This window comes from Eumetopias jubatus, unplaced genomic scaffold (genome assembly GCF_037043125.1).
Source record: "Eumetopias jubatus isolate StellerSeaLion01/CBP00866 unplaced genomic scaffold, mEumJub1_p1.0 scaffold_15, whole genome shotgun sequence".
Taxonomy (NCBI): Eukaryota; Metazoa; Chordata; class Mammalia; order Carnivora; family Otariidae; genus Eumetopias; species Eumetopias jubatus.
The window spans coordinates 62,038,120-62,051,821 of record NW_028274821.1 but is presented as its reverse complement, the minus strand read 5'-3'; the positions used below and the strand labels follow the sequence as shown (position 1 = coordinate 62,051,821).

Sequence of the window (13,702 nt, the reverse complement as noted above, 5' to 3'; positions counted from 1 at the left end):
GGGGGAGGGGCACAAGGCTTTCTCTGCTGCCAGCCTGTTAAGGGAGTTTGGGTGCCTCCCAACACAGGTGATTCCCCTCCACCCCCAGATCTTTAGATCTTTAAGTATTGCCACTTGGAAGAGAAAGGACATGGGCACTTTGTGCTTCTGGTTTAATCTGTAAGCCCTGTTCACCTTATGCATTTTTGCTAAATGTTCGTTTCAACCCATTAATACAATTAAATACCATAGGGCAGTGCCTAGTTCATGGTGAGTACTCAGTAGAATGCTATTATTATTTATTTTGGATTTATCTTGGATTTGCTGTGTGCCAGGCAGTGTTCTAAGTGCTTGTCATATATGACTCATTTACTATTTTAGGATGACAAAAGCTGAGGCCTGGAGAGGTCGACTGGCCTGAGCAAGGTGTCCCAGCGGGTGTGTGCTAAGACCAGTGTCTGAGCCTGGCAGGCGGGCCCCGACCATGTCTGTAACCATCTCTGCTGCCTCGCCGTGTGGTCACATCACGCAATAAGGAAACAAAGCACGTGTGCATTCTCCCTTCAGAGCCTCCCTAAAGCCTCAGGACAGTGGCAAGCAGAGATGCACATTCCCATTGTACAGATGGGGCACTGGGGCCCAGAGAGGGACAAGGACTTGAGCAGGGTCACACAGCCAGTGGGGGCTGGAGCTGGGCCCCTGGTCTCAGAACATCTGTGTACCTTCCCTGCGCAGAGCCCCATGGGAGTCCCTGTGAGCAGGTGCCACTCCCTCAGGGGCTCTTCCTTCACCGGGAGCAGCCGGAGTCCCACAGAGGGACAGCAAGCCAGATGGAAGGGGACGGGAAGAGTCACCCCTCTGTCTAGGCACAGATCCTCCAGGCCCTTCCTGAAAGCGCCGGGGAAAGTGGTGAGGACGCTCCCCCTACAGCAGGGCCTTCTGCCCAGGGAGGCGTGGGCGGAGAAGGCCCCAAGTAGCCCGACTAGCCTGGAGTGAGAGGGGGAGGGAGGACCCGCCTCCCCAGGGAAAGCAGAGCACACAGGCAGAGCGAGGAGCTGGCTGATGGCCCTGCGGGAGAGCCGGGCCCTGATACCTCAGTGCTGCTCGCTCTTTTCTAACCTTTTGGGGCAAAATTTGCATAACATAAAATTTACCCCTGTAACCATTTTTAGTTCTGTGCCCTGGAGTACATTCACCCTGTTTGTACAACCAGCAGCACTGTGATTTTTAAATTTTGATCTCACAGTAGCCTATTTTATTCTTTAATGGTTTTGCTGACATGTATTCGTGAAAAGTGTGCGTTGAGTGCTGAAATTTTCACGCTTGACAAAAAGGACCATGTGTCGGAGCTTCCCCCATGCCAGGCATTGCCTTAAGGCATTTTAAATGAATACACTCACTGAATCCATACCAGTTCCCTGTAAGTTAGGTTCTGTCATTGACCCCAGTTTACAGATGAGAAGACTGAGGCACAGAGAGGCTTAGTATCTTTCCCCACATCCCTCCCTGGCTCTTGTCCGGGCCCACCAGTTGCTGCCGTTTATTGAGGACTCACTGTGCACCAGGCTAACTGTGCTGTTAAGCCTTGGCGCCATTTCAAAGCACGCTGGCGAGAGGTAGGTGCCCATGTGGGTTGCAAGATCTAGAAAAGGAGAGTCTGGGTTTATATCTGGGTCTCTGACTCTGAAGCCTGTGTCTTGACCACCTGACCTCGACACCTGCTATTCAGACAGGGAGGCTGGCATCCGAGCACCCGCCTGGTGCTTGAGGGCTGGCCTGAGCCCACGTTTGTATATTGAGAATATTTGCGAGGTGGAAAGGCAAGAGTCACAGCCCCAGGCGGCCCCGAGTTAGGAAGTGGTTGTGTGCTCATGGAGCCTTTGGAGGACAGGCTCCCACCGCCTAGCAGTTGTGTAACGTCCGAGAAGTGACCCCATCGCTCCGAGCTGGACGCAGCTTGCTGTGTGCGTGTGACGGGGTGATTCTCATGGTGGATGCGAGGAGTACCCTGAACAGTGAACGGGAAGGACTCTCTGCAAATCACAGAGCTGGGTTGTAGAGCAGTGGCTCTGAGTGGCCCCCACTGTGCCCTGGGAACTTGTTAGAAATGCACGTTCTCAGGGCCCCCTACTGAATTGCTAAATCAGAAACTCTAGGATGGGCCCAGCAATCTGGGAGTTAATCAGCCTTCCAGGTGATTCTGCTGCACCCTCAGGTTGGGACCCGCTGTTGGAAAGCTGCAAAATGTTCACGAGATACTGTCAACAGTCCTAGCAGAGAGTCAGGCTTGGGCCAGAAGGGCCTCCTCAGCCTGGGGCACTGACATCTTTCCTGTACTCTTCAGCCCCCATGGGGCCTCCTGCCCTTCCTGGCCCACCGGCCCAGTCTGAACAAATGAGCTCAGGGAGGCTAGAAATGGGGACACGGTGGCCTCGCCGTCCTCCCCCGGCCCCTGTTGCAGCTGCTACCTGAAGAATTGATTAAGGCCGAGCATTATGTTCCGTGGTCCTGAGCTGGGGAGGGAGAAGCAGGAAGGGACTGCCCAGAGCCCTCCAGTGTGTTCGGCTGGGCTAGGATCAGAGTGCCGGGCTGCCCAAGCAGGAGCAGGAAACAGGCAGGCAGGCCCTCAGTCATATCTGGGGCCTCTTAGCACAGGGAAATGGGTCGAGGGAAGAAAGGAAATTATTTTCTGACGTAAAACCCCAGCTACTGAGATGTGGTCTAGGAGCCAGGCCTCCCGGCTCCACGGTTCTCTCGAATTGCTAGGACCTGTGGAGACAGGTCAGCCCTTGACTCCTGGTTAGCAAATCCGAGGCTCTGGCCTCCCCTGATCAGGCACACTTTTCCTGCTGAGCTCAGACAAGAAAGGCCTCAGAATCTTCCTCCTCCTCTCCCTTTCATGCTCCACAGCTCCCCCTCCAGCCAGCTGGAGCCGGGCCTGAAACAGAACCCACTCACCCACCTATTTCTTTCTTAGATACAAGCCCAAAGTTGAGGAAAGAAAATACTTTCTCCGGCCAAACGTTCTAACTACTTAATAGCTGGGGCCGCATTCGCGGCAGTGCTCACCTCACCACACCCCTGGTTTCAAACTGACATCTTCCCGTGGTCTCGAGTGCCAAGGCCTTAGCCAGATTCAGAGCCCTTGGCCAGCACCTGGCTGCTCCCTTGCATGTGCCCAGACCCCAGCCAGACCGGACCCTTGTGGTTCCCTGGCTGTGTCTTTTACTTCCTCCACCTACACCACGCACCCTTACCCGCTTCGCTCTGTGCTCAGCTCACCCGACCCAGCCTTTCAGGCTGGCCTCAAACAGACCTGCCCGGAGGCTCTCACCCACTCCCCGGATTTCCACCTTCCCACTGCAGCCTGTTCAGTCCTGTTTGCCCCGAATTGAGCTCGCTGGTTCCGTGTCAGCCTCTCCCATCAACTTGAGCCCCTGAGGGCAGAAGTCCCTGCCACGTCATCCTGACCTCTCCCCCGCCAGCACCCTGCAGAGGCCAGGCTCTGGGAGGGCCCCAGGAATGCAAGTTGAAGTCACTCTGGGCCCCAGGGTCCCTGCAACAGGGCAAGGTGGGAGCTGACTTATGGGCCAGAGGTGGGGGCCCCCCCAGAACTGAGGCTGGAGGGCTTCTGCTCACTGTGGAAACCCTGAGCCAGGCATTCTCCCGGTCCGGGCCTCCGCGGCCCCCTCTGTCCAAAGACAGACTCAGAAGCTCTGCTGGGAAATGAATGGTGAGGAGGAAATAGTACCTCTAGATTTTCAACCTCCTATACAGCTGGCTTCAGAAAGTCCCCAGTGACCCTTGTCTCTTGAACATCTCAGATAAGGAGATTGTGGGGCAATAAAGCTGCATGAAGTTTTGGTCTGGGCCTGATTTAGGGGAATAAACAGGAAGAAGCTGGGTTCTGTGTCTCCAGGGAAGCAAGACGAGAAGGGCACCAGCCCTGCAAGGACGGGGGCAGCTCTGTCGTCCTCACGGTCCCGGGTTTTGGTGCATATGGGCTGCAGAGCATTCAGTGGACCATCCTAACAGTTGGGCAAGGTAAGAGTATTACCTGCCTGAGAAAACAAACCCTGAGAAGGGATGAGAGTTGCCCAAGATCATGGAGCAAACCGGTGTCTGAATCAGGACTCTCCCACCAGACCAGCATACCTGCCATGAAAATGACAGCCCCCCATTTCTCGTGCCCAAAGAGGGGGTTCAGGAGAGGCTGGTGGCGTGAGTGGAAGCTAGTCCAGGACCTAGGTGGGCCCCCCTCCCCCCCGGCCCCGGGTACCTGCTTTGTGGGATCTGGCCTGCGTGTGGGCAAAGCAAAGAGGAGGACCATTCGGACTCTGCGGTCTGATGGGTGGATGGCTGGATGAATGGACGGAGGGAGCAGGCAGGAACACGGGCAGCAGGACCGGGGGAGGGAAAAGGGCAACCACAGCTGAGCTCTTTGCAAGGTATTTTATAGCCATTATCCTGTTCAGTCCTTGGCAGGCCTCTGTGAGGCAGATAGTAGGGTACCCTTTTACAGATGCGGATGCTGAGGCCCAGAGACAGGGGGAGTTCCAGGATTTGAATCTGATTCTCCTCTCTCCCTGCCCTGGGCAGCCTCAGGACAGAGAGAGCTCAGGCCAGCGAGCCAGGGTGGTTCCCTGGTGGTGATTCTGTGGGGTCCAGGAAGGTGGAGGGAGACGAGGAGCATCCTAGGAGCCCAGCTAGGTACTTCCGTGGGGCTGCTTTGCTTCCAGGAAGAGAAGGGGGCATGAGCAAAGATGGCGTGCTTGGGAAGACACAATGCTTTGAGGGGAGAGCAGATAAACCATCTTGGCTGAAGGACGAGTTTGTGATGAGACACGGCCAGGGGCAGTATGGGACCTCACACCCCAAGTCCAGCAGTGGGCTTGCTTCTGAGGATAGAGGGGACCTGGGGTGGTGGGTCTTAAAGGGAAATGACGGTGTCAGAGCGAGGTCAGGGAAGGAGCCCTGGGTTGGGGTGGGGCAGAAAGGGAGTCGCCCAGAGAAAAGGCCGCCCAGGCTTTGCAAGGCTTGAGGGAGGGGGACAGGACAGTTGGGGGCCGTGGGCCAGGGGAGGTCAGGCTATCACAGGGGGTGCCCTGCCCCTCTTCGGTGCCAGGGACCTGGCTCTGGGCAGCGTCAGATGTCAGGAGGAGGCTCTCCCTCGGGCCTAATCTCAGCAGGAGGAGAGAGGCATTTTCTTGGCTCTGTCTCTGACTCAGTCTGTATTTCCTGTGGGCCTGTGGGGGATGCATCTGTGCCGGACCAGAAGGACCAGAGACCTGGAAGAAGGGAGATGGGGGCAGAGGAGGGGCCCCACGGCAGAGAGAACCTGGAGACAGGGCTGTTTTTACTTGCTGGCTGCAGGGCCCTCTGCCTCCCCTGCTGATACGGCTGGGGCGGGGGGGGGGGCGGGGGGGTGGATTGGAGGCCTGGTGGAGGGTTCCCCTGAGGCAGTGTCCCTGATTTCCTGCGAGGGCTGTGCTGATGGAGAAAACCAGAGGGCTTCCCCTGACTTGCCCAGCACGACTCCCATCCGCACCAAGAGCCCCAGTCCCCTCAGCACGGGGCTGAGCAAGGCGGCCGGCTTCTACCCTGAGGGTCCCCACCGGAGAGATGCACACATACACTCTTCAGATTCCTCTTGACCAAGAGGGATTATTAGTTAGCTTTTCATGGGTGCTTGTCTGTTCCCTCCATCAACATGGTGAGCACCAGGGGTCAGAGCTCTGTGCCTAGCGGGGTGCTTTGCACTTTCTGGTTTGGGATTTTTACTCAGCTCTCCAAAACGTTGGGCCGTCAACACATAGCCGTCACGTACGAAATCAAATCTTAGTGTGCTATAAACATCGGGAGCACGACAGTCTTACCAGCAAATATTTGTTGAGCACTGAGCATCACTCCATGTGCTGTGTGGGTTATCCTGTTTAATTGTCCGGGCAGCCCTGTTGAGAGAGTGTGGACTCAGGACTGAACAGGTTGGCTTCAAATGCCAGCTAGCCGCCTACTACCTGTGTGATTTTGGACAAGTTGCTTAACGTCTCTGGGCCTCCAGCTTTCTCATCTGTAAAAATGGGGTGATAATAGTACTTCAGGGATTGCTGCAAGGGTTGAGTTAGTACATGGAACATACTTCATACATAGTTAGTTGTTATTATGCCAAATTTTGCTGGTGAAGAAATAGCCACATTAAGTCACCCACCCAAAGTCACACAGATGTGGTGGAGATGCTCTGTAATTACACTGTTAATTGGGTACCCAGTAGCCACATGTAGTTACTGAGCACTTGGAACGTTGCTAAGGTGATGGAGAAGCTGCATTTTACGTTTTATTTCCCTTTACTTCATTTTGACTTTAATTTAGAAGCCACAGGGCCCCCGTGTCAGAGCCAGTGCGGGGGTCCCACACCCAGTGTGGTCTGATGTCAGTGATGCTCATGTGTGTTCGAAGTTGGAGCCTGCAGCCCTGTGCTTTAGCAGTTTAAGATCACGCCATCTCCAGCCTTTCTGCTCTCGGCCGTCTCCCCGAGCATGTGCAGAGCAGTGACGGAACTGGCCATCCCCGCCCCTGCACCCTGGTCCCAACACGGGGCCTGGCCCAGAAGAAGCACTAAGCCAATAGCGGATGAAGCTTGCTGATTGAATTAAGCCAGATTCACCTCCCTTTACAAACCTTGTATTCTTCTGCTTTGAAATGGTCTGTGCTCTGGTTCAGGATGTTGGGCTCTTTAGGACGTCCATTCTAGAGCCTTCTCTTTCACAGAGCAAGTTGCCAGAGTCAAGGTTACGAGTGACTTAGAATCGTTGCGTGTGAATTAGATGACAGTTTTCTGGAAACCTCTGCAGTTGGTGGGGTGCCCGATTTGCCCCTGTTTGCCTGGGACTTTCCCAGGCACTTCCCGTTTTAGCATCGGGACTACGTCCCCTCACTCCCCTCCCCACATCCCAGGCAAACCCGGACAGGCGGTGGCCCTGCGTCTGTGGACAGCAGCAAGGCTTCTACTCGCTCTGATGGAGGGAAGAAGACTAAGCCAGTGGGGTGAGACCCTGAGGCCCCAGGCCCCTGCATCCCACCGTGTCACTGCGGATCCTAATGCCGGCCCATGGAAGGCAAAAATAGACACCTTGTGCCAAGAAGTGGCAGATAAACCAGGGCCTGGCCTCAGATGAGCAGAAACGACTGTGGATAAAATTCTCACTAGCAGGAAGTTGCGAAGACCTGTGGTTTCTTCTTTCTGCCTGGTGAGAAAGGAAGCCTCCATGGGAGGCGGGTTAAGCAGAGATGTGTGCCACAGCAGGGCACCTTGAACTCACCTGGGCCTTGCTTCCTGAGCCAGAGGTCCTACCTCCTTCTGGGGTGGATCAGAGGCCCTGATAAGGATTCAGGACGAAAGAGAAAGCAGCTTTCTTGTCAAGTTTGGAGCCAGGGTCAGGATCAGGATAAGCCCTATGATGGATAATAGTTGGTCAAGGATTGGAGTCAAGGTGAGGGACCCGCCCATAATTAGGTGTTTGTTGTGTTAACTCTCAGTCTTTGTAGATCACCTTCAGAGTGTTCTTTACTCTTACAGTAGTCTTTTTTTTCATTTTTTAAGCCTAAGAAACTGTGGTCCTAATTCCCCTCTGTTAACTACATTGACCCAAATGTGGTGGTTTCGACCTTCTCCCGAGGCACGTAGAGGGACAGCTCACACGGCCACGAGGTCAGGTTTTACGAGAGCAAATTAAATAAAACTGCAAATATTAGAGGAGGAACCACAAACTTACAAAGGGACAATGGTAGCCAGCAGCACCAGACCCCTACCCGCTCCTGAGTCTAATACCAAATTAGGCAATGTCATGCTTTCCCTGAGGCCAGGAACAGGCAAATTTTTTTTTTTTTTAAGATTTTATTTATTTATTTGACAGAGAGAGACACAGCAAGAGAGGGAACACAAGCAGGGGGAGTGAGAGAGGGAGAAGCAGGCTTCCTGTTGAGCAGGGAGCCCGATGCGGGGCTCGATCCCAGGACCCTGGGACCATGACCTGAGCCGAAGGCAGACGCTTAACGACTGAGCCACCCAGGCGCCCAGGAACAGGCAAATTAATGACTAATCTGTTATGCTGGTTTGTACCACTCCCAGTTTGGGTTTGGTTTCTTTCACCCCGCAGCTAACCTTTGTCCTGCAATGATGCAGGGCTGTGCTGGGAAGACAGGCCTTTGGGGACAGGCAGGAACACACACACACACACACACACACACACACACACGTGTGTGTCTTTCTCTCTCTCTGTGTCTCTCTGTCTTACACACACACAAACACACACATCAGAGAGGAGCACATAGCAGGAAGAGGGGCATTGGCTTCTGCTTCCCACCTCCCGTTGCTCCTATTAATGTCATCTTAGTCAAGTCACTTTCCCGGCACCTCAGTTTTGCCCTCATCAAATGGGACAACAGTCTCCACCTATCTGGCAGGGGAACTGGAAGGGATGGGACAGCCAGCAAGCCATTCACCTGTCAGGCATTAAGAACTAAACTCAATGGGATGTTAAACCCAGAGATGACTAAATCTTTTTGGGGTGCGGGGAATTTGCAGCCTGCAAAGCCTAATCCCATGGCATCAGGCCCGCTAAACATGCATGGGATAGCAGCAGAAGCCAGGCCACCCCCCACTCGGTGCCCCAGCGGGCTGGCCCGCCACACCTAAGAAGGCATGCTGTGACTTTGATGTGGGCCCTGCTGGATGGCACCAGGCAGGGTAGGACTGGTGGCCTGGGATAAACCTAGCCCAGATCGGCCTTTCTGGCCCAGCCCATGGGCGAGGGCCCTCGATGTGTCGAGGGCCCTCTGCGGTCTGCATTTCCAGGCAAGTGCCTGCTTGTGGGGGAAATAAAACTCCTGCTCTCTGAATTGCTGAGTCCTTAAACTCGTGCATGCACAGATACACACATGCACGCCCAGATGCATCCACACACCGGCGCGTATGATGAATGCAGTGCTCGGGCACAAATTTGCACCCAGCGCACACACATCTGCACAGACTTCACCCACATACATGTGTGCACACTCCCATACCGCGGGCCCAGGGAGAGACGGCCTGCCTGGCTTGGCCCCATCCCCCCACTTCTGTAAGTTTCCTTCCCTGGCAACAGGTCTGGAAGAACTTTGGCAGGGGAGATAAGGCACTGGGGCAGGGTAGGGTGGGGAAGAGTGGGGAGTGGAGTTGGGGGCAAGGGAACAGAAGGTCACTAACAGAGTTTTAGTTTTCTGTCACTGTTCCACAGCCGCTGACTTTATCAGTGGAAGCAAAGAGCCTTCTTTACAGACGGTGTCCACTTAGTTTCCTGAGCCTTGTTTTACTTTTCGGTAAAGTCGGGGTGAGAACAGTCACGATGCCTCCCCTTCGGGGCTGAGGTGAGATTGAGCATGTGATGGTAGGAAAGAGACTTCCTCATCCTGGAGCTGGAGGCTCTGGAGGCTCCGGAGGCAGGGCTGGGTTCAGCCCCCAGCTCCAGCTGGCTAGCTGTGTAACCTCGCGTGGGTTGTTCCTTCGCTTCTCTGCCTCAACCCCCACATCTATACTGGGGAGCAAGGTAGCACCTGCCTGTTAAGTGCATACAGGGAAAGCACTGGGAATGGCACCTGGCACGTAGCAAGCACCCAAAAACTGAGTTGTCATTGCCATGGAGGTGACTGAGCTGAAGGAGAGCCCTTGCCTCTTGGGGCCTCCTGACCCTGACCCTGGGCTGGGAGCCATCCCTCAGGTGTGGGGCCGAGCCCTGGGGCGGTGAAGGGAGAGCAGCACGAGTGGCCGAGGGGCCAGGACGGGCGATGCCGCTTAGGTCATGGTGATTTCGGCACCACGACCGGCCCTCTTAACCCCACAGCCCATAGCCTTGACTCTTATCCCCCCTCCTTGGTTTTCCACTGACCTGTCCGCTCTTCTCTGTCCCGTCTGCCCTACTTCAACCCAGGTGATCCTCACCTCTCACCTGTTCCATGCTGTCTTGCTCTTGGCAATCAAGGGAATCCACCTAAAAGTGAGCTCCACTTCTCGATCCCCTGTTTTCATCCCTGCAGCAACCCCCCGTTGCCCTCAGAGTTCAGGTTCTTTTCTGTGGCTCCTGAGGTGATCTGGGTCGTGGTCCTGCCTGCCCACCGCTCCCCCGTGGGTTCCTGTGCTCCAGCCACACCAAACACAGACAGCCATTGCCAGTTTACCATTGGTGGGCGCTGCACGGGGCAGGGTGTTAGTCAGGATGCATAGACTAGCCTCTGTGACAAATAGCCCTACATGCTCAGCGGCTCGCTCTGTGAGTTTATGTCTGTCACACTGTATGTCCAACGTGTCTCCGTTAGGGGGAGATCCTCTGTTCCACGTGGTCCCCTGGGGTCCCAGGATGATGGAAGCTGCATCATCTAGAACACTCGGCCTTCTTTCCCTCTCTCTAAGGTCAGGAGTTCTGGAGGGTCACAGGCAGGGCTTACATGCTCCAGCCTGGAAGTGGCACACAGACTGCTGCCCCCGATCTACTGGCTAGAACTAATACCGTGGCTGCCCAGTGGCAAGGCGGCTGGAACGTGGGGGGAGCATCACACTGGCCACAGACAGGTGTGGCCCCCCCCTGCACTGCTGCTGCTGAAGGTGAAGCAGAGTTGGGGGGCTGGATCTGAGCCTGCTGACTTGCCCCTTACTTTCCTACCCTCAGCCCGGGTCCAAGGCAGTTCCTCAGCTGCCATCTAATGACCAAGACCCTAGGGACATCTTGGTCCTTGCTGTTCTTTCCTGAGAAGACCCCCCAGGACCCATTTCCCTCAGGACCCAGCGCAGAGAAAAGATGGGCTGCTCCTTAGCAAGTGGTGGCTTGTATCTTACACACACTGACTAAATCTCTTTCTGATTCGGTTTGCCTTATTGAACTGGCCACTAGGAGGCTCAGGCTCAAGTCTGAGGTGCACCTCCACTGTGTAGAGGACCTGACAGCGCACATTCAGTAGCTTAGCTCCCCCCGAATATCAGGTGATCTCTTTTTTCCTGCATTTTCCCTCTGTCCCCATGGCCTCGCCGTGGCTTTTCCATCTGCTTCCATCTTGTGTGCTCTCCATTTCTGTAAGGCTTCTTACCTCCTTTCTGGGATCAGACGGACATTAATTAGTCAGTCTGTTCCTGCATTCTGGGCCGCTTCATATAGCTCTGGCAAACGCAGCTCCCAAAAGGAGAGTTGAAATGTCTGAGCTTCACAGGACAGACCTGTCCCAGGAGGCTGGTGGGCTTCCTGTAGAGGGTTTGACTCATGTGTGGGACCCCCCGATCACTGTGACTTCTTGAGGTCAACAGTCTAATCTTGTGCCTTTGAACTGATCACAGAGCAAATGCCTTCTTTGTCCTGACCCTGGGGGTGCCCAGCCAAATGTGACTGCCCTTGGGAAATTCTTAGGGCCTGGGGGTGGGCAGAGCTCTGTGCTGGGCACTCCTGCAGCAGAACCCCGGGCCTTCCTCTGAAGAACCTGCAAGCAGCAGAGAAGAGCCCAGACACCAGACTCTGGAATCAGGGCCGGCAGTGTCAGGGGCCTGAGGGCAGGGAGGAGACGGGGCTGGTGGGGGGGTAGAAGAGAGGAGACTACAAGAGCTCTGCTACTTGGGGCGGCAAGGAAGACTCTGGAGAAGGGGCCTGGGAGCTGGGGGAGGGAGGGTTTGGATTTATGGGGATGGGGACAGGGATTACGGGGCTGGGAAGGGCAGGCCAAGCAGAGGGGGAGGCAAGGGACCGGAAATGCAAGAGCAGGTACAAGGGAAGCTGGGATGTTCTTTATCTGGAAAGTACATTTTAGAAGATGAGCAAGAAAAGGTGAATCCTGGAATATGGGGTGGGGGGGGGACACCACACCGGAAGGCCTTGAATGCCAGCCTGGGTTTGGCCTTGCTCCTCCCGGGCAGCAGTGAATCGAGAGCGTCCCAAGGGTGAACTCAGTTGGGGGAGGAGTGAGGAATACAGCCAGGCTTGGTGTCCAGAAGGCTCTCTCTGGCCTAGCCGAGGAGCGTGGACGGGCAGGCCCGGTGGGGTCAGAGACTGGGGTTAGGGGTTTGACCCGGGCAGCGGTGGCCACGTGGTGTCATGTGTTTGGCCACTCATGAGGCCGAGAGCCTCTGCTGCCATCCGTGACCTGGCCGTGCTCCCCCTCCAGCTTGCGCTCTCTTCACTCCCATCATCCCATTTCCATGTTTATGTGTGTGTATGCATATATATTCCTTTCTTTTCCACATGTCCTTGCTAATCTTACTAAACCACATGTAATTCTCCAAACATTCCATGTTTGCTTCTCTCTCGGGGCCTTTGCTCAGGCTGTTCCATCTGCCTGGGACGTTTTCCTGCCACCTTACCTTTGTCCTGCCAACATGGCCAACTCCTACTCATCCTTCAAATCACAGCTCGCTTGTCACTTTCTCTGGGAAGCCCTCCCGGACTGCCATGTACAAACCTTTATTATTACCTATAGTACACTGAGTCCCAGTGGCCCACCTTCCCCTAGTGGCCTTACTCACAAGACTTTTCACTTCTCTAAGGTTGGGCTCCTGCTTACTCTCTCCAAACCCCCGGTGCCAGGCACGGGGCCTAGTCACACAGTGGTGCTCAGTAACTAGAGTGAACAAATACGGGGCTGGATGAGGAGCTAGGGAAGCTCAAGATGCCCAGATGATAGTAGTGGTAGTAATTATGACTGTAGATCAAGGAACCTATAATTTAGTCCTGACGACAAGTCTGTGAGACAGATGATTTTGTGATCCCCATTTTACAGATGAGAAAACTGAGGCCGCAGAAGTTAAGTCACTTGCCCACCCAGCCCAGTAAGAGGCAGAGCTGGAACTGGAGCCCACGCAGGCTGGCTCCAGAGGACACAGTGTGACCCACACAGCTGGGCTGAGTGGGGTGGGCCGATAGGGAGGAAATCTGAATTTTCTCTCTGGCGTTTCTGCCTTTTGGGTTGACACGTGAAGAGATGACAAGCAAACAGGTCAGTGATAATCATCCATCATCTCACCAGATCCGTAGAAGTAGCCACAATGACGGCCTGCTCGTTTGGTTGCCCTTGATAGCGCCCTGTCCACATAGAACCGACCACTACCCTGGGCCTGCCCTCTCCAGGGGAGCTCCCCGAGTGTCCCGCTGTCAGAGCCGTGAGCCTCATGCCCCCCTTGTCCTGTTCATTTCCCGCAGATGTCATGGCGTCCCCAGTACCGGAGCTCCAAGTTCCGCCACGTCTTTGGCAAACCAGCCAGCAAGGAGAACTGCTACGACTCGGTGCCCATCACCCACAGTGTCCACGACAGTCACTTCTGTGCTGTGAACCCCTGTTTCATTGCAGTCGTGACTGAGTGCTCCTGTGGGGGGGCCTTCTTCGTCATTCCCTTGAACCAGGTAAGGACGCCGGCTAAACCTCAGGCCCACACGGCCCTCTGGAGGCAGTGCAGGCAGCGGAAGTAGGAAGAGCCTGGCTTTCTGGTCTCATGTGTGGGTTCAGAGCCTAACCCTGCCTCTTACCAGCCATGTGACCTTGAGTCCTTTCACTTCTTTGAGCCTTGGTTTCCTCATTGGGAAAAAAAATGCGTATCCTGGGATTTCTGCTTCTAGCAGTTGCCTAGCTACTCCTAAGACCTGCCCTCCACCCCACTGCAAAATAACTCACTCCTGAATAAAATATCATTTGTAATGCATTGCTGGGCTCACAAGACATT

At 55.0% G+C, this 13,702-nt stretch overlaps 1 protein-coding gene across 1 annotated transcript in view; it reads left to right on the top strand.

The window, feature by feature from the left end:
• The window catches only part of CORO2A (coronin 2A), a 48,909-nt gene that overhangs the window by 14,349 nt on the left and 20,858 nt on the right, over positions 1-13,702 (top strand). Inside the window, exon 2 of the mRNA XM_028108853.2 lies at positions 13,185-13,385. Within this exon, the coding sequence (XP_027964654.1) occupies positions 13,185-13,385 (201 nt within the window). The remainder of the gene's footprint in view (positions 1-13,184; positions 13,386-13,702) is intronic.